The 21,156-nt window shown below is 37.7% G+C and overlaps 2 protein-coding genes across 2 annotated transcripts; both read right to left on the bottom strand.

The window, feature by feature from the left end:
- Positions 1-869: 869 nt before the first annotated feature.
- LOC117594088 (CD209 antigen-like) lies at positions 870-5,573 on the bottom strand. The gene is made up of 6 exons (XM_034290907.1): positions 5,349-5,573; positions 5,019-5,126; positions 2,320-3,279; positions 2,057-2,196; positions 1,873-1,973; positions 870-1,116 (listed from the first exon to the last, which is right to left on the bottom strand). Exons 1-6 carry the CDS (start codon positions 5,467-5,469, stop codon positions 960-962), a joined length of 1,587 nt encoding a protein of 528 aa, XP_034146798.1. The 5' UTR covers positions 5,470-5,573; the 3' UTR covers positions 870-959.
- Positions 5,574-8,809: 3,236 nt separating this feature from the next.
- Positions 8,810-20,858, bottom strand: LOC117594136 (C-type lectin domain family 4 member F-like). Its single transcript, XM_034291214.1, has 7 exons — positions 20,658-20,858; positions 18,477-18,638; positions 18,214-18,353; positions 18,030-18,130; positions 9,150-9,357; positions 8,980-9,057; positions 8,810-8,875 (listed from the first exon to the last, which is right to left on the bottom strand). Exons 1-5 carry the CDS (start codon positions 20,776-20,778, stop codon positions 9,303-9,305), a joined length of 579 nt encoding a protein of 192 aa, XP_034147105.1. The 5' UTR covers positions 20,779-20,858; the 3' UTR covers positions 8,810-8,875; positions 8,980-9,057; positions 9,150-9,302.
- Between the last annotated feature and the right edge of the window lie 298 nt (positions 20,859-21,156).

The following is a 21,156-nucleotide window of genomic DNA, read 5'->3' as shown; positions in this document are numbered from 1 at the left end:
TTCTTCTTTGTAAGGTATAATTTGTAGTTTAATTAACAAGCCTCTGACCACCCGTTACTGAAACTAGCCTGACTGACCACCCGTTACTGAAACTAGTCTGCTTGTTCTTTTCTGTGCTGCCTTTGCCTGTGCCCCTTGCAGGTTAAATAAACATTGCCTTTTCACGATTGGAATTATAATCATCTGTCAGGTCGTATTCATTACATTGAGATTCTAATTTCTTCTTAATAAGTAGATTAATTTTCCCTTTAAACCAAGATGACCTCCAGTTTCCTTTGGAATTACTGTTTTACTCTTCTGTCACAAACAAGTGATAATAAAGGGATTCCTATGTGGTCATATAATGAACTCTGTTACAAGACTGATGGAGCTCAGCATTGATGCTATACAGTATGATGAAAGTGAGAATAGAGATTTGTATGCTACTATGTATTGTTAATTCAATCATCTCCTTTATGCTTAAAATGAGCACTCTTGGAAACAAACATGAATAAATAAGAAGCCTCATGGGGGCTAAAAATGACAGGTTCCTCTTCAATGTGGTTGTCAGAAACATGGAACTGTGACAAAATTGTTTTAAGGTATCTACCTGCAATGGATATTTCTCAATACACACAGGACAACATGTTTAATACTTTTGTGCAGATTGTGTGCAACTAAGACTTGTTGGATGTGAGACAAGCAGAATCACAATAATAACTTTTGCAAATGACATTTATAATAGAACAGTCAACCAGTCAAGCCTGATTTCTCTAATCAATAAATCCTACAATTTTGCAATGCATTTGATATTATTTTAAAGGCAAAATTCAGATCAACACTGAACAATAAAATCAATACCCCATCTCCATGGCTGTAAGTCAATTTGGATACACATTTTTGCTAAATGTCATATTGTTTATTATTTGTGTACTGTCTTAATGCATTCTGATTGTATAGTAGATAACAAAGTATTTTTATTAATTGACTTTTTCACAAATCCAGTTAAGTAGTGTGGTACATGAAACATCATTCCATTTCTTTACAGGATCACTATACCAACTATTATTAATTTCTGCACAGTCTTCCTCTCCATATTTACCACCACCATTAGTAGGCTCTTCGTCACCCCAGTACCTATAATGAGAACAGCACAGAGAACCAGAGAGTCAGAAACTGGTAGAGAACAAATTCATAAATCCAAATTGCTGATATTTTTTAAGGTTAAAGAGACAGCAGAGAAGTTTATCTACCTCACAATCGAATGTGGACATGGGACTAAGTAGACTATGTAAATCCATGGCACCCCTATATCGTATGATATGTTACGTTATGTTAGGTTACATTAAAATGAGCTACCAAACGTATAGTACATTACGAATTGGCTAAACCGTAACATATCTTACGAATGCCATTACAATGTATATGTTACGAATACTATTAAAACATAATATGAAATGAACATCAAACAAACGTATCATATGTAACGAATGCTGCGAATTTGCACTAAATGAATTAGCCTCCTCTCAAAGCAAGATCCTGTCTGGAGCTCAGGGTGAGGCACCCACCTGTGGAGCGGAAGGTACCTGGTTTGAAACATAGCCTAGATTATTCTTTTCTGGATTATTACTCCAAAATTACTTACAAGAGGTTGCCATTTAGCACTGATTAAATAGTGAAAGAGCCTTAGCACAGTAACTAGACATTTAACAGTTTTTATGCTAGCTGTTACTGTTGAATGTCAGTCATTGAATTAATGCTAGTAATCATTGGCTTGCATAACAACCTCACATTTTTTTGACTTTTAAAACGGATACTTAAAGAATGATATCCATAACATTTAGTTTTATACAATCCATAAAATTTTGTTTTATACAGAGTGCAATATCTTACGCTGTAGTCAGAGGTGTGTCGTCCACCCATTTCCAGGTCCCCTCAGTCTCATGGTCAGTCAGACCGATCCAAGTACGTATGTTTAATGTAATGAGGAATTTCTATCAGAAAAAGATTATGATGTTGACAATGGCACCAAAATAACCATATAAATCCCTAAATCCCTTATGGATCTCCCTTTCACCTGTTCCTTTTGGTTGTTTATGATCACTAGCTGTGCCCCTCTCTTCAGACAGTCCTGGTTGGCATCTTCCCAGTTATTTTTCTCAGTGGAGACGTAATAGAAGTGGTTACCAAACTCTTTCCATCCATTTGGACATTTCACTAATTGAATTACATGTATAATATGTTTATTCAGTTTTCAGTTTCAGTTTTGCAAGTCAATATGAATGCCATTTTGATGAGATTTTGATATGATTAAAAGGAAAACCAGTTCAATTCACTTACCCAATAAACTCTGGAAGGTGTCTCTGTCTCTCTGTAGTTTGTCTCTCTCTTCAGTGTGTGTTTTATAACTAGTCTGTAGCTGGTCTCTCTCTTCAGTCAGGGTTTTGTATCTAGTCTGTAGCTGGTCTCTCTCTTCAGTCAGGGCTTTGTATCTAGTCTGTAGCTGGTCTCTCTCTTCAGTCAGGGCTTTGTATCTAGTCTGTAGCTGGTCTCTCTCTTCAGTCAGGGCTTTGTATCTAGTCTGTAGCTGGTCTCTCTCTTCAGTCAGGGCTTTGTATCTAGTCTGTAGCTGGTCTCTCTCTTCAGTCAGGGCTTTGTATCTAGTCTGTAGCTGGTCTCTCTCTTCAGTCAGGGCTTTGTATCTAGTCTGTAGCTGGTCTCTCTCTTCAGTCGGGGCTTTGTATCTAGTCTGTAGCTTGTCTCTCTCTTCAGTCAGGGCTTTGTATCTAGTCTGTAGCTGGTCTCTCTCTTCAGTCAGGGCTTTGTATCTAGTCTGTAGCTGGTCTCTCTCTTCAGTCAGGGCTTTGTATCTAGTCTGTAGCTGGTCTCTCTCTTCAGTCGGGGCTTTGTATCTAGTCTGTAGCTTGTCTCTCTCTTCAGTCAGGGCTTTGTATCTAGTCTGTAGCTGGTCTCTCTCTTCAGTCAGGGCTTTGTATCTAGTCTGTAGCTGGTCTCTCTCTTCAGTCAGGGCTTTGTATCTAGTCTGTAGCTGGTCTCTCTCTTCAGTCGGGGCTTTGTATCTAGTCTGTAGCTGGTATCTCTCTTCAGTCAGGGCTTTGTATCTAGTCTGTAGCTGGTCTCTCTCTTCAGTCAGGGCTTTGTATCTAGTCTGTAGCTGGTCTCTCTCTTCAGTCAGGGCTTTGTATCTAGTCTGTAGCTGGTCTCTCTCTTCAGTCAGGTTCTTGTTGCTGATCTGTAGTTTGTTTCTTTCTGTGAAGTATTGACGGCCAATGATGCCATCTGTAATATTAAAGTAACAGTGGTTATAAAAAGTCTACAAAGCCCTTAAATTGCCCTTAACAGTTTTGTGATGTAAAAGAATGAGACAAAGATAGACCATGTCAGAACATTCTCCACTTTTAACATTCTCTAATTTTTACTGGCTGTGTGCTACATGTGACAACTATCTCCTGTATTCTTCATATGGATTGGCAATTGGGTAGGGTGGCAAGACGGAAGCCTTTTCTTAAAGAAAGAAAAACTAAAGTTTACAAAAACAAACATCAAGTCTCCCAAAACTGTGGGAAAATGTGTTATGGTCTGATGAAACCAAGGTTGAACTTTTTGGCCATGATTACAAAAGGAATGTTTGGCACAAAAAAACAACACTGCACATTACCCAAAGAACACCATACCCACAGTGAATCATGGTTATGGCAGCATCATGCTTTGGGGCTGTTTTTCTTCAGCTGGAACCGGGGCCTTAGTCAGGGTGGAGGGAATTGTGAACAGTTCCAAACTCCAGGCAATTTTGTCATAAAACTTTCAGGCGTCCGTTAGAAAGCTGAAGGTGAAGAGGAAGTTTACCTTTCAGCACGACAGCGGCCCAAAGCACACATCCAAGTCCACAAAAGCATGGCTTCACCTGATGAAGTTTAATGTTTTGGAATGGCCCAGCTAGAGCCCATACCTGAATCCAATTGGAAATCTGTGGGGTGATCTGAAGAGGGCTGTGCACAGGAGTGTCCTCACAATCTGACAGATTTGGAGCGCTTTTGCAAAAAAGAGTGGGCAAATATTGCCACTTCAAGATGTCCCATGTTAATAGACTCCTACCCAAAAAGACTGAGTGCTGTAATAAAATCAAAAGGTGCTAGTATTAGTTTAAGGGTATGCACACTTATTGTGACTTTTTGAATTTGTAATTTTCCCCTCAAAGATTTCAGCTTGTTTTTCAATTGAGTTGTTAATGTTATAGGTCACATTAAAGTTCTGACATGATTTATCTTTGTCTCATTCTTTCACATCCCAAGAACCTCGCATTTTAACAGAGGTGTGTAGACTTTTTATATTCACTGTATATTACATGGATTCTATCGTTTTGTCTACACATAGTATACCAACATAATTTCCTCTGCTAATTTGACGATGTCCAATTTGGGATTATGATTCAGGTGTTGTTGAGATTTTACTGTTTCGTCCAAGCACTCTCTTTTTGATATTATGATAATGAACAATGTTTATTAAAGGTGTGAACTACGGCAGTCTGAACTTGAACTGCCGTAGTAATGACTCAATCGAGTGAGTTGGCAAAAAAAGCAAAATGTTAAGTGTTCTTCCATCGAAACAGAAAATTCTGTGGCTCTCAAAAGTATTCACCCCTCTCAAATGTCCAAATTTTATTGTATTAGAACATTAATTCAAAATGGATTTCATTAGAAGTATTTGTCAGTGATGTGCGCAAAAAAGAAAATGTCAAAGTGAAAAACTAATTCTACAAATATTTCTCAATTAATTAAAAATTGTCAATATTTGGTAGAGGCACCTTTGACTGCAATTACAGCCATGAGTCTATTTGGATAAATAAACCTTTTTACATCAGACACATCAATTTTGCCTCTTCTTGGGTCAAGGTCCATCTAGTCAAATGGGACCTTTTGACTTGTTCCATTCCATTGTAATATTTCATTCTTTTACCAAGATTTAATTTTCCTAAAATATTGTCAGTTCAACTTTAAGTGAGAGTGAATTTAACTTACAGGAGACGGACAGTCCTATGATCCCAGCCAGAAGAAAAACACACAACAGTCCCAGACACACTGCAGCAACTCCAGAAGATCTTTTCCACCACTGACAATATGCTGAATCTGATCAAATAAACTTTTTAGTAATTATAAGTATGAAATTGTGCACTCCATTGCTAATAAGATAAAACATGAGCCTGCTAAATGTCCAAATTGTAAAGACATTTTAAAGAATATTTTTTATATGTTTTATTAAAAAAATGATTTTAAGAATAATGGTGTGTGCATTCTTGTGTTTCTACTTGCATGTGTTCGTTTGTGTGTTTTATGTGCATGCAATATTACCTGAATGTTGAATGACGACTTCAAATGGTTTGGGCTTGTCAACTCCTTCATTGACATATATTGGGCAATCAATATTCGTGCTAGTTACATTCCCTTCAAATTCATAGATTCCTTTTGACATCTTAGAAAATGTTTCCTTTACCACACTTGTGCTCTGTGATGGCAATTCTATGGATCGACACTCTTAAAGGAGTAAGAACAGAGACAAAATTATCTTGGTACAAATTAACAGTTTTAATACTTTTTTTCTAACGCTTACAAACATAATAATTCGAGGAGTGTCTAAAGTAGATACATGAACAGTCTGTATTTATTACAGTTAAAAGGGGTGTGGTAAATTGTTGCCCATTGTGACACATAGCTTATAGCCTAAGGGCGGGCTGTCCCTCCACCTTATCCTTCCTGCCATTGTTTTCTGTTGCGTTTATCAAACTGACCTTACTTCCCCCCCAAGGACCACATTACCAAGGAACAAGAGGACTGACACCCTTGTTTGTTTAGGCAGGAGAACATGGCCCAAATACCTAATAATCATCTGATATTATACAGACATGTTTGTCACAGTCAAAGTAAAGATCTTCATACCAGCCAATGGAAAGACCTTAGTTCAAAATTTCCATAACAACTTCCTAATTTGTTCTCCTTTGAGTGACTTGCTGGTTGAAATGTGACATGAACTCACAATCGAGGTCTGTCTGTTGATGGAGACATCCTGATAAAAATATTTTTTAATGAAGAATCTACCATTAGAAAGCATTTGTGCATCGCATTGAAAGGTGCTGCATATTGTTGTGCAGAAAGACTGTCTTCACAAAGGTATTCATTGAACCCAAACTGTGTACGCTACAGCTGCTATATAGCATATGAACTGATGGAGTCCATGACTTTCACCTGCTTTGTGAAAATGGATTTAATCACAAGCCATGACTGTCCTCTGAAATATGTTCCAAAAATGTATGTAATGGGAAACCTATAGGAAAAACAATTTAACTCTTCAATAATTTAATAAATGTTTTCATTTATCAAAGAAATCTTTATGGTTAACTCTGTGTTCACCCTGAATATTTGCTTATGGGTTTTCCCTCAATTAATCTTTCAGCCATAATCAGCTCTTTCCTAACAAAATGGAGAACATGTTCCTAGGATTGTAACCATGGACTTTTTCAAATAGGGTTGAGAAAGAGAGATCAAATGTGAAATTGAGGAAAGACTACAGAATACAGATCCTTTGACAGACATATTTTTCAAGTGTGAAGTTCTCCATCTTTGGCTGGTCTCAAACAGACAGACACACAAGTTTTAGCAAACACATAAAAAAAGATAATAGCAAATCATTGTATTATTATATTTTAATTTTTTTCACTTTGAATGTGAAAATAGATTGTGTTTTGGTGGTCATGTTGGCATTGATTGGAAAAACTGCTGGGATCTTTAATATGAATGCAAGAACAGACCATCTGTAAGATAAAATAAAAATATACACTTACAGACCACCTCATTATGAATAGCTTCCGAGTACCGGGTTGGACCCCATTATGCCTTTAGAACTGCTTTAATTCTTCATGGCATGGATTCAACAAGGTGCTGGAAACATTCCTCAGAGATTTTGGTCCATATTGACATTATAGAATCACGCAGATGTTGCAGATTTATCAGCTGAACATCCATGATGTGAATCTCTGAATTTCAAAGATGACCTATTGGGTTGAGATCTGGTGACTGTGGTGGCCATTTGAGTACAGTGAACTGTCATGTTCAAGAAACCAGTTTGAGATGATGAGATCTTTGTGACATGGCATGTTATCCTGCTGAAAGTAGCCATTAAAGATGGGCAGACTGTGGTCACAAAGGGATGGACATGGTCACCAACAATACTCAGGTAGGCTGTGGCCTTTAAACAATGCTCATTTGGTACTAAGGTGCCCAAAGTGTGCCAAGAAAAATTGAGAGGATATTTAAATGTATACAGTATGTCCTACATTTGCAAAGTCAAAAAGGAGGTGGAATAAATGCAGAATTTCCCTGGAATATAATGATGTATTTCTGTCATACCAATAAAGAAACTTCCAATCAAACAGCTGTGACAACGTGTGTCTGTAACTGTGTTTGCATTTGTGTATGTTTTTTATGTGTGCATTATTGTGCTCTCACAACAACGCGTTTCTCTTCAGGATTTGGAGGGTATGAATCTATAGCAAGTGTTGGCAAGAAATGGCTGGTGGGCCAAAACCACACCAAAATTGACCCCAGTTGACTCTAGAAAAAACACACTTGCTCTTGCAGACTGGGTTAAGTAAAAACATGACTTGTTTGCCTATCAAACCTGTTAATCTTTATTTGAACGGCAATTATAGATCCTTCAAGAACTGGGATTACTTCAAAAATGTTTATGGTATAAAGGATATAGGTAAAACGTTTTGGATAGTCCAAATAATTTGAACGTATTCATCAATTGGATCATCTTTACTTCTCGTGGAGACATTGCGTAGAGAACATTAGTGTTCTCCCGACCTGGGCTGTATTTCAATTCAAAACTGTAGTTGACAGGTTGCGTGACCCAATGCTGCTCAACGGCCCCCCAACTTGGCTGTGGGGAGATGGACTAACGGGTTGTTGTCTTTGTAAACTGTGAACAGAGAGACACAGAAATAGTCTTTAAACTTCTTTCACTTCCCATTTGAGGGCCAATAACTCAAGAGCTATAGTTACCATAATTCTGTTCTGTGCGGTGAGTGCTTCCTCTTTCCTAGTGGGTGAGCAAATGGGTGAGCATCTTTGTACATGACTGAATATAACCTCTGGCAGTCTACCCAATTCTTTCTAATGAGGACAATAGGCACTGTCCAAGGACAACTGCTTTCTATAGCAACCCCTGTCTTCAGCATATTACCTCACAGACCACGGATTGCCTGATACATGCTAGGAGGAATGGGCTGAAAACTTTCTCTAATGGGCTTGTTTGTAACTGTTGGTATGGTGTGCTGTACGACTTCAGTCCCGCCGAAGATTTTCTTGTGGACTGTAAATGAACCTCCTATTTAGTCAGTAGGTCCTTCAAATCCTCCTGCTGGCTCGCAGATAGTCATTATTCTTCTAAGGCAAGGGTTTCTATAACTAGAAAATTCTCAGATACTTCACTAACCCGCTTTAGTTCCATTTCCACTATACCAGGGCTCACCTTGAAAAACAACTCTTCTGAACCTTGTACCTGATAAAACAAAGCAGCAATTGGTTGATAGGGGGGTAATGTTTTTATTCTAAGGGTATAAAAACATTATTCTGACTGGATCCTCCCTCTTCAGACCAGCCCAGGACTTCTAGCTGTAGTAATGACACTCAGATTTTAAGACTAGAGGGTGCTCTTGCCCAAACCACTCTGTCACTGTTTTGGAATGCCCACCGGGTGGTGATACACTGGCATCAACATTCTGGTTACCATGGATGCAGGTGATGCTCGGACCTTTCAACAGTCACAAAGACCCCGCCTAAATGATGTCTGTGGGAATGGACAGTGGCTCATATTGAACCTGTAAATCGTAAATGAGCGCAAATGATCCCAACAGGAGCAAATTATATTAATTCCCGAAATGGCTAAAATATTTATATTTGAGGGGTCATCTTCTGCACTTACTATTCCCTTGTCTTTGTCGTGGAAATCAAAAGGGGTCTTCCTACATGGCAGCACAGTCATGAGGGTGACCATCATCATCTGAAGGCAAAAAAGTAGCAGGATTCAGGACAGTGTATCTCTTTAGTGTAACATGAGACATTGTCAGGAGAATGTTTTAGTAGTGCAGTAACCTAATAGTGCTGTCTTAGCCTGTGAAATGAGAGAATGAACAGCATGTTGAACATGAACAGTGATAGGGCACTTGGCAACAATGTATGCATGAGACAGAACAGCTTCAGTAGCTACGGCAACTGCCCGTAGGCAGCAGACCAGAGCCCGAGAGACTAGATCCAAACGCCTGGAGTAGTACGCCACCAGCCGCTGCTTCCCACCGTGGTCCTGTGTCAAAACAGGACAAGACATTAATCATTTTTTTCACGGACAAAGAGGTTAAAAAGCTTTGCATGATGCAGTAAACCTAAACAGGGATAGGTTGTCAGAGTGTGTTTGAGACAATCAAGGGAAGTCAGTCCTTCAGTGGTCCAAACAATGTTGTCCTTCATGGACATTTTGTGGCAAGATCAGACAGAGGCTGTGATTTCAGCAAAGTCTGGAATTCAGGCTCAGCAGTAGCCATACCCAAAAGGCTCAAATCTCTTAAGGAACAACTTCTGTGAAAATGTGTCCCCTGTCTCTGCTACACTTCAGTCGTCCTTAGGTTTATTTAGTGTAACATTGTGTGGTGGTCCAGTCTGCAATCCGCAACCCACAACTTCCTGTCTCTCTGGTTCAGGGCACCCTCAATATAAGTGACCATATTGACCGCAATTATAACATGACAGATCCCTTGTCTGGTCCCCGCTCCATCCCTGTCCACCTCTCCCTCAGCCTCGTCCTCTCCCCTGATTTCTTCCACTAATCCGAAAACCACCAGTTCCTCCCCCCTTTCCGCCGAATGGTTGACCTTGTCCCTGAGAAGAGCAATAACGTCTTATGACCCTAACAAATGTGTCTTTTCAACAACAGCCGGGGAAATATATTTCGTGTTTGAAATGCTTTGTTCTACAAAATACAATACTGACTGTAAAATAAATTATTTTGGGGCCTTTTTCAATACATCCTTAGTCAATCCCTCCTTGCATCATCTTTCCTCACCTCTTTCACCAAAATCCATTTACATTTTTAAAATAGTGGGTATTCGATCCTTCTCTAAAATGATTGGAAAGTGTGAGACAAGATAGAAAGCAAATATGGAGGAAAGAGAAAATGTTATGGGAATAATTGAGAAAATAATAAATAGTTATGTTGATATTTAGGAGACAGTTTATAAACAGTTCAGTGTACATGTTTATTTTTTATTAGAAACATCATATGATAAAGGGATTTAGCAATATTATTTACACTAAATAAAGGTTTCTTTTGAAAAAGGTGTTTTTGTAAAGGTTTGGGGGAAATTATACATTTGTAGAAATTCATGTTTTAATTGCTTGATATTGACACACTGGTTAAGAACCACAAAAAATCCAACCCAAGACCAAATGCATAGTTTGCAGAATTGTCATTTTGTTGTCTTCCTTTTTTCACCACATCTTTCCTCACACTCAGAAACAAGAAACTACTAACACGCAACCATCCCTCCCAGATATACTTTTCACTTCTTGCATTGATTGTGTTACTTGTAACTATTGGGCCACAAAGTACTTTCCAAGCCATTACTTGTATCAACTTAAAATGTACTCTACCACTATGTGGAATCGTGGGTAAAACACTGTCACGTAAATCACAGGATCACTCAGTTATTATGATTAAAGCTTCAGGTTATATTTGTAGAAATCTATGTAATACAAATATCTTTGTAGCCCACTCTTATTATAAATTGGGGAACAAACATATTTTCTGCATTGGTGATGGAATTAATGTCACAGGTTTATAACAGATATGTTGGTTAGTATATAGTCTCTTCCTATAACTTCAACATCACCTGAAGCAACAGAAGAGGTAGATGTGATACTAATCACTAATCAGCATAATAATTTAGTAAATATAGTGATTTCATCAAGGGGTCATCTTACTGCATGCAGGGTTATTCATTGAAAAAGGTTGACTTGCCTCATCGTGCTCTATTGGATACTTGTGGTGGCTTGGGGGCTTTTGAGATGAATCAAGGTAAAAGACTGGACAATGCATTCCCTCTAGCAGGTAATGATTCAGGTCTAGATTTCCTGGTTGAACGAGCAGCATAATAAGAAGAATGTCATCAAATATATGTGTTGTTCTTTTTTAATAAAAATTAATGAACAGAAAAAGAAAATATGCTTAATGTTTTTCTTTATTGATTTTATTTACCGTTGCACATTCCAACCTACAAGAAAAGAATGTAAGCAAAGAATGTAGGTAGCATTTTCATCAGAGAGGCAGTGTTGCCAGATGGGAAGGTTTCCCGGACAATTGGGCTATTTTTAATGACAGTGTGCGGGCAAACATTTTCGAAGGTTTTTTCTTGAGTCTGTCTGTATACAGTTACTAAAATCTGGCTATCCTGCAGAGAGCTGACCGTTTGAAAGTTATGAAACTTCTGCAAACCAATAGTGTATTATTGAAAATGTCCTGCATGTGTAGGGGGGACAAGGACAGGTAGGACAATATAATATGCATCTCATATTTTAATTAAGTGCAGAAAAACAGGATTTAAGGTTCTATTAAACCTGCTTAGAGTATCTAACCATCTGGGAATTCAAGTCACTATGTTCAACATTAGTACTCTGTATTTTGTAAACAACTTCCCACCTGAGACTTGGGTTTAGTATTTTCAGATCCACAGAGGTCATTTTAAACATCTTGAGGCACCAACATGAGAGGGATTGATTTCCAAAGCCTTTAGCTACGAATTGGCTTTCAGAGCTTGAGGTTCTTGAGTTGTAACAGTCTTCAGCAGCAGGCCAGGTCTGGTTGAACCCTTGATAATTTTGTCTCTCTTGTCTCAGATAATAGCTGTTTAAGGGAACCATGAATTCTGAGTTATAAGAGCCCATTTATTTAAATGACGCCATCAGAGATGGAACTGAAGCTCAGCCCATAATATTCCAACAAGAACCCAAAAAATTTAAGCAAATCTACCAAAGAGTCTCAGGAGAAATAAAATATGTTTTTTTGGATTGGCCAAATCAGTCCTGACATTAATCTAATCAATGAAGATGCTTTGGTAGGACTTGAAGCAGACTGTGCATGCCAGGAACCAATAAAACCTCTCTCAAGAGTTCTGCTGGAGGAGTGGGCAAAAAACAATTTTTTTGTCAGTCAGATACTGATTAGTGGCTATATAGGAATTGTTTACTCCAAGTTATCACTGCTAATGGAGGTGCCACAACCTATTAAAAGAAGGGGTTCACATTTTTGCACACATGCATTTTTGTTAAATAAACCACTAAATAAACAATATCCTGTGAATGAAGAAAAAACGCAAATTAACTGCAAAAGAAGAATTAAACATGAAGCTACCAGGAACCCATTATCCTCCAGTGCCAGAACTGCAACCTACCTTGCGTGTCCAAAAGTACAAGATGTCAAATGCTCAGAGACATGGCCATGGTCAAGAAGGTTGAAAAAAGACCACCACTGAATACGATTTGAAATGTACTGTACACATTGTGCAGCCAACCAATCTGCTATAATGTCAATATGGTCAAACATCTATAAGGAATGTTTCCAGCACCTTGTGTTACAGTAAGGTGAGCAACAGCACCACCGATCCGTGCAACTTCAGTTCCCATCACTCACGAACGCATTTCAGACTTATTTTGTGTTACATCTTTAATCATGCACACCAGGTCCCTATCATCTCATTTGTCTGTGTTTAAATGTTTCCCTTCGATCATTGTTGTTCATGTCCCATTGTGTTTCGCATGTGGTGTTTTACGGTTTGCTGCTTAGCCAGCCCTTTTGTTTGTTTTCTTGTGTTAAGTGCTCAGTGTTACATTTAAGTAAAGATTTGACATTGACTGCCACTCTGCCTGCGCTTGGTTCCTTCCCCCTCACCACACTCACTTGTGACACCTTGTTGAATCAATACCATGAAGAATTAAAGCAGTTCTGGAGGCAAAAGGGGACCCAACCCGGTACTTGTAAAGTGTACATAATCAAGTGGTCTGTAAGTGTATATTTCCTCAATTTCACATTTGATCTCTCCTTCTCAACCCTATTTGAAAAGGTCCATTGTTACAATCCTCTATTTTGTTAGGAAAGAGCTGAAGATTGTGGCTGAAGGAAGATTCAAAGAAAGATTATTTGTGGTGAACATTGGTTTAACCATAAAGACTTTTGCCTTAGTATTAAAAATAAATGAAAACATCACAAAAGCATTCATAAAACCCATACTGTGTAATCTGCAGCTGCTACATACTGAAATATACGAACTGATGGACTCTACTGTATGACTTTCACTCACTTTATGATGATGGATTTAATCAGAGGCCATGACTGTCCTCTGAAATGTGTTTTTCCAAAACTGTTTGTCAACTTTATGAAATAGGATAACTCTAAAGTTACTTTAAAAAGGATCAACCACAAAGTTCATTACTTAATTATCCATCTTATGAACATTGTGAAATAGTATATAACATTTACCAAAAACATTCCTCAATTAATATTTATTTGATTCCTCCTTCAGCCACAATCTTCGACTCTCCTTAAAACACAATGGAGAACATGTTCTTATGATTGTAACCTTGGACATTCTCTAATAAGGATGAGAATGACGGGAGGACATCAAATGTGAAATTGAGGAAAGACTATTGATATTTTCTACTCTGTCCTCTCCTGATTTGTGGTATCCTCATACAGGATAAACTGAATGATCAGACTGAGCTAGATAAAGTTGAAGAAAACTGCTGTTCATAAACGTCATTTGTATTTGTATATATTATTTAATTATAGAATAAATCCCTTTGATAAAAATGATAACTAAGACACACACACCCACACACATTACACCTTCAAGCCTAGGAAACAGGATTTTCCACAAGATACACAAAGGTTCCCCATTTGTGTCTGGTCTGTAACACATAGACAGACACACACAGGTTTCAACAAATGAGTGACAAAAAAATAACCCTAAGCCTAAATAATATATTTCATATATAATTGTGAGTCTTCATAGAATCTGTGAAAAACATTATTTCTGATAGTTGTTTAAACTTATTTTAGAACTGAATAGGACTATGTTGTTGAACATAAAACATCTCATTATTATGTGATTCACCAGCCTCTTATTTTCAAATCTGTCTTTGGGAAATAACGTCTGCTCACCCCAGTTGGAAACTCATGCCATCCTTTTGCCACACTGGGGAAAACGTGCTAAAACTGCCACTGGTTGGTTCTATCAATAGTGATGACCTTATTCAGAGCTGAGAATAAACACTCTTCTGAGTAACCTCTATTGAGGAAGTTGAAACACAGTTTTTGCTGGACCATGTCCCAAGGGGTAGATCAAAACCCCTTGGGCAGTAAAAGAGTAGGGGTTTACACAATTCTTTTGTCTTTTCAATTGACGTAAAAGTCAGTTATCGTCACTTATGTTGATAGTTATTGTATCAATGGCATTCACGAATGAAATAAAAACGAACATCGTTGTGCCATGAAATAAAATGGCTTTGGCATGTTCACATTCAATCTTGATAGAAATTGTAATCTTATGACTATTCCTATTATTAAGTTACTGTAGTAGATACTAGTAAGCCTATTACTGGCCAATAAGCTGTTATAACGGCCAGTGGCAAAAAACCATGTGTTTCATAAATGCTATTTGTGGTGAAAGTAAACTTAATAAGGAACATTTGTTAGTTGCACACAATGCTTAATCGTGTCTAGCGAAATATTCAAACTTGGTGTAATGTTAACCCGTGACAAAATTATCCAATGACGAGATGCTATATCGACACTGATCAAATGTATAGCACCGTGGTGTAGTGGTTAAAGATCCACCCACTTATGTGGGAGACCCAGGTTTGAATCCAGTGAGGCCAACAACATTCATCTCTTTGCATTGCAGGCCGGCTGAACTAGGCTTGCTTGGTTCCTTTTCTGCTTTAGATTCAACAATAAAATCCTCATTACGGGTGCATAAACACCTGATACTTAAGAATTGACTGTATGGCGAGCCTCACTTTAACAAGGCTGGATGGTGGCTAGATGCATGCAATACACTTTTATTGTCAGTTGGTTTTACCTAGAGAGTGGTGTATAGCAGGAAATTAATTTTGTTACAGAAACATTCTAATCTAAAGGTGATCCAGTCAACAAGTCTATTCGTGTAATGATGAAAATAATCTAGTTGTGTTCTGGTGCCATGCCAGATAATAAAGATTTTCTCAATGTAATGTTCTTAAAGATTGTTTTATAGTGATCGCATTCTCAATCTTAGACAGGATGGACCTCTTGAATTTCTGCTGGAAGGGCGTTGCGAAGCCACCAATTAACAGATCGTCTTGGGACTGTGTTGATCTGAATAGTTATTGTAACACCAGCTCCTGATATTACTACTACTGCACATGTTGATGAAAATCACAAGAGGTCCTCTCACCATCCATGTCCTTTGACTACTCCTTCACGCCCTCTACCTGTAATCACAACAGACTCACAGCCTCTTACATCTGAACATAACTTAACCCAGATCACAATCACCAGAATTCTAGACACCTATTCCTCATCTACACTCCTTATAGATAGTCGATATCTGCCACTTCCTTTTTACAAGGTATTATTCATAATAGACTTTACCAAGCCTGTGATCTTGATAACCATTTGACTCTCTATTTCTTTACAGTTTCTATACTGTTTTTTCTTAATGTTGTTTGTCTTCGCCGTTCTGCTCAACTCCCATCTGTACCTTCACTAGAGACCTCTGTTCTGACCAGCCTGATTGTCCTGAGGATTACCTCTTCGCCTGCCGATTCTAGTACCTAGCCCGGCCTGACTGACCACCCATTACTGAATCTAGCATGACTAACCACCTGTTACTGAACCTAGCCTGACTGACCATGCGTTACAGAACCTAACCTGATTGACCACCCGTTACTGAACCTAGCCTGATTGACCACCCGTTACTGAACCTAGCCTTACTGACCATGTGTTACAGAACCTAACCTGATTGACCACCTGTTACTAAACCTAGCATGACTGACCACCCGCTACTGAACCTAGTCTGCTTGTTTTTTTCAGTGCTGCTTTTTCCTGTGACCCTTGCAGGTTAAATAAACATCGTCCTTTCACAAATGGAATTAAAATGATCTGTAAGGTCGTATTCATTACATTGAGATTTTAATTTCTTCTTAATAAGTAGATTAATTTTCCCTTTAAACTAAGATGACAACCAGTTTCCTTTGGAATTACTGTTTTACTCTTCTGTCACAAACAAGTGATAATAAAGGGATTCCTATGTGGCCGTATAATGAACTCTTTTAGAAGACTGATGGTGCTCAGCATTGATGCTATACAGCATAATGAAAGTGAGAATAGAGATTTGTATGCTACAATATATTGTCAATTCAATCATCTCCTTTATGCTTAAAATGGGCATTCTGGGAAACAAATATGAATTAATAAGAAGCCCCCAATGATAGGTTCTTCTTCAACATGGTTGTCAGAAACATGGAACTGTGACAAAATTAGTTTAAGTTATCTACCTGCAATGGATATTTCTCAATACACACGGGACAATATGTTTAATTATTTTGTGCTGATTGTGTGCACCTAAAACTTGTTGGATGTGAGACAAGCAGAATCACAATAATAACTTTTGCAAATTACATTTATAACAGAACAGTCAACCAGTCAAGCCTGATTTCTCTATTAAATTCATCCTACAATTTTGCAATGCATTTGATATTATTTTAAAGGCAAAATTCAGCTCAATACTGAACATTAAAATCAACCCCATCTCACTATGGCTGTAAGTGAATTTGGATACAAATACAAATTTTTGCTAAATGGCATATTGTTTATTATTTGTGTACTGTCTTCATGTATTCTGATTGTATAGTAGATAATTATTGTTAACAAATGACTTTTTCACAAATCCAGTTAAGTAGTGTGGTACATGAAAAATCATTCCATTTCTTTACAGGATCACTATACCAACTATTATTAATCTCTGCACAGTCCTCCTCTCCATTTTTACCATCACCATTATTAGGTTCTCTGTCCCCCCAGTACCTATAATGAGAACAGCACAGAGAACCAGAGAGTCAGAAACTGGTAGAGAACAAATTCATAAATCCAAATTGCTGATATTTTTTAAGGTTAAAGAGACAGCAGAGAAGTTTATCTACCTCACAATCGAACATGGACGCGGGACTAAGTAGACTACGTAAATCCATGGCACCCCGATATCGTATGATATGTTACGTTATGTTAGGTTTCATTAGAATGAGCTACCAAACGTATGGTACATTATGAACTGGCTAAAACGCAACATATCTTACGAATGCGATTACAATGTATAATATGTTACGAATACTATTAAAAAATAATATGAAACAAACATCAAACAAATGTATCATATTTTACAAATGACTAAATGAATTAGCCTCCTCTCAAAGCAAGTTCCTGTCTGGAGCTCAGGGTGAGGCACCCACCTGTGGAGCGGAAGGTACCTGGTTTGAAACATAGCCTAGATTTTTCTTTTCTGGATTATTACTCTAAAATTACTTTACCTAACATAATATAGGAACACATTTGGCTGTCAAATATTTACGTAAAATAGTCTGCGTAGTCCCCTGAGACCAGGTTACACAATCAAATGGAAACCATCTTTATATAACTGCATTCAATATGCAAGAGGTTGCTATTTAGCACTGATTAAATAGTGAAAGAGCCTTAGCACAGTGACAGTAGACATTTAACAGTTTTTATGCTAGCTGTTACTGTTGACTGTCAGTCATTGAATTAATGCTAGTAATCAAAAACAACCTCACATTTTTTTGACTTTTAAAACAAATACTTAAAGAATAATATCCATAACATTTAGTTTTATACAATCCATACAATTTAGTTTTATACAGAGTGCAATATCTTACGCTGTAGTCAGAGGTGTGTCGTCCACCCATTTCCAGGTCCCCTCAGTCTCACGGTCAGTCAGACCGATCCAAGAACGTATGTTTAATGTAATGAGGAATTTCTATCAGAGAAAGATTATGCTGTTGACAATGGCACCAAAATAACCATATCAATCCCTAAATCCCTTATGGATCTCCCTTTCACCTGTTCCTCTTGGTTGTTTATGATGACTAGCTGTGCCCCTCTCTTCAGACAGTCCAGGTTGGCATATTCCCAGTCATTTTTCTCAGTGGAGACGTAATAGATGCTGTTACCAAACACTTTCGATCCATTTGGAGATTTCACTAATTAAATGACACGTATAATATGTTTATTCAGTTTTCAGTTTCAGTTTTGCAAGTCAATATGAATGCCATTTTGATGAGATTTTGATATGATTAAAAGGAAAACCAGTTCAATTCACTTACCCAATAACCTCTGGAAGATGTCTATGTCTCTCTGTAGTTTGTCTCTCTCTTCAGTGCGTGTTTTATAACTAGCCTGTAGTTGGTCTCTCTCTTCAGTCAGGTTCTTATTGCTGATCTGTAGTTTGTTTCTTTCTGTGAAGTATTGACGGCCAATGATGCCATCTGTAATATTAAAGTTACAGTGGTTATAAAAATTCTACAAAGCCCTTAAAATGCCCTTAACATTTTTGTGATGTAAAAGAATGAGACAAAGATAAACCATGTCAGAACATTCTCGACTTTTAACATTCTCCAATTGTTCACAAGTACTGGCTGTGTGCTACATGTGACAACTATCTCCTGTATTCTTCATATGGATTGGCTATTGGGTAGGGTGGCAAGACGGAAGCCTTTTCTTAAAGAAAGAAAAACTAAAGTTTACAAAAACAAACATCAAGTCTCCCAAAACTGTGGGAAAATGTTTTATGGTCTGGTGAAACCAAGGTTGAACTTTTTGGCCATGATTACAAAAGGAATGTTTGGCACAAAAAAATAACACTGCACATTACCCAAAGAACACCATACCCACAGTGAATCATGGTTATTGCAGCATCATGCTTTGGGGCTGTTTTTCTTCAGCTGGAACCGGGGCCTTAGTCAGGGTGGAAGGAATTGTGAAGAGTTCCAAATACCAGGCAATTTTGTCACAAAACGTTCAGGCATCCGTTAGAAAGCTGAAGGTGAAGTTTACCTTTCAGCACTACAACGGCCCAAAGCACACATCCAAGTCCACAAAAGCATGGCTTCACCTGGTGAAGTTTAATGTTTTGGAATGGCCCAGCCAGAGCCCATACCTGAATCCAATGGAAAATCTGTGGGGTGATCTGAAGAAGGCTGTGCACAGGAGATGTCCTCACAATCTGACAGATTTGGAGCGCTTTTGCAAAAAAGAGTGGGCAAATATTGCCACGTCAAGATGTCCCATGCTAATAGACTTGTACCCAAAAAGACTGAGTGCTGTAATACAATCAAAAGGTGCTAGAATTAGTTTAAGGGTATGCACACTTATTGTGATTTTTTGAATTTGTATTTTTCCCCTCAAAGATTTCAGTTCGTTTTTCAATTGAGTTGTTAACGTTATAGGTCACATTAAAGTTGGAAAAAGTTCTGACATGATTTATCTTTGTCTCATTCTTTCACATCCTAAGAACCTCGCATTTTAACAGAGGTGTGTAGACTTTTTATATTCATTATATATTCTATCGTTTTGTCTACACATAGTATACCAACATTATTTCCTATGCTAATTTGACGATGTCCAATTTGGGATTATGATTCAGGTGTTGTTGAGATTTTACTGTTTCGTCCAAGCACTCGCTTTTTGATATTATGATATTCAACAATGTTTATTAAAGGTGTGAACTATGGCAGTCTGATCTTGAACTGCCGTTGTAATGACTGAATCGAGTGAGTTGGCAAAAAAAGCAAAGTGTTAAGAGTTCTTCCATCGAAACAGAAAATTCTGTGGCTCTCAAAAGTATTCACCCCTCTGAAATGTCCACACTTTATTGTATTAGAACATGAATTCAAAATGGATTTCATTAGAAGTATTTGTCAGTAATGCACACAAAAAAGAAAATGTCAAAGTGAAAAACTAATTCTACAAATCTTTCTCATTTAATAAAAAATGGTCAATATTTGGTAGAGGCACCTTTGACTGCAATTACAGCCATGAGTCTATTTGGATAATTCTCTAAAACCTTTTTACATTGGACACATCAATTTTGCCTCTTCTTGGGTCAAGGTCCATCTAGTCAAATGGGACCTTTTGACTTGTTCCATTCCATTGCAATATTTCATTATTTTTCATTTTCTTAAAATATTGTCAGTTCAACTTTAAGTGAGAGTGAATTTAACTTACAGGAGACTGACATTCCTATGATCCTAGCCAGAAGCAAAACACACAACAGTCCCAGACACACTGCAGCAACTCCAGAAGGTCTTTTCCACCAATGACAATATGCTGAATCTGAACATCAAATAAACTTTTTAGTAATTAAAAGTATGAAATTGTGCACTCAATTGCTAATAAGAAAAATCTAAAGCCTGCTAAATGTCCAAATTGTAAAAAAATCTTAAAGAATATTTTTGTATATGTTTTATTAAAAAAAATATTTTAAGAATAAGTGTGTGCAATATTACCTGAATGTTGAATGACGACTTCACATGGTTTGGGCTTGTCAACTCCTTCATTGCCATATATTGGGCAATCAATATTCGTGCTAGTTACATTCCCTTCACATTCGTAGGTTCCTTCTGACATCTTAGAAAATGTTTCCTTTACCACACTTGTGCTCTGTGATGGCAATTCTATCGATCGACACTCTTAAAGGAGTAAGAACAGAGACAAACTTCTCTTGGTACAAATTAACAGTTTTAATACTTTTTTTCTAACGCTTACAAACATAATAATTCGAGGAGTCTCTAAAGTAGATACATGAACAATCCGTATTTATTACAGTTAAAAGGGGTGTGTTCAATTGTTGCCCATTGTGACACATAGGTTATAGCCTAAATGTGGGCTGTCCCCCCACCTTATCCTTCCTGCCAATGTTTTCTGTTGCGTTTATCAAACTGACCTTTCTTCCCTCCAAGGACAACATTTCCAAGGAACAAGAGGTCTGACACCCTTGTTTGTCTA

This window comes from Esox lucius, chromosome 25 (genome assembly GCF_011004845.1).
Source record: "Esox lucius isolate fEsoLuc1 chromosome 25, fEsoLuc1.pri, whole genome shotgun sequence".
Taxonomy (NCBI): Eukaryota; Metazoa; Chordata; class Actinopteri; order Esociformes; family Esocidae; genus Esox; species Esox lucius.
The sequence above is the reverse complement of the archived record's forward strand: the minus strand, read 5'-3'. Positions and strand labels throughout refer to the sequence as shown.

Bases quoted from the DNA above. Each gene is read 5' to 3' on its own strand.
- LOC117594088 (XM_034290907.1), bottom strand. From the start codon at position 5,469: ATGTCAAAAGGAATCTATGAATTTGAAGGGAATGTAACTAGCACGAAT. The intron at 2,197-2,319 runs GTAAGTGAATTG...TAATTCAATTAG, and splicing joins CACCTTCCAGAGTTTATTGG to TGAAATGTCCAAATGGATGG. The intron at 1,974-2,056 runs GTGAAAGGGAGA...TTTTTCTGATAG, and splicing joins TAAACAACCAAAAGGAACAG to AAATTCCTCATTACATTAAA.
- LOC117594136 (XM_034291214.1), bottom strand. From the start codon at position 20,778: ATGTCAGAAGGAACCTACGAATGTGAAGGGAATGTAACTAGCACGAAT. The intron at 18,354-18,476 runs GTAAGTGAATTG...TCATTTAATTAG, and splicing joins CATCTTCCAGAGGTTATTGG to TGAAATCTCCAAATGGATCG. The intron at 9,358-18,029 runs GTAAGATATTGC...GTTTTGACACAG, and splicing joins GACACACCTCTGACTACAGC to GACCACGGTGGGAAGCAGCG.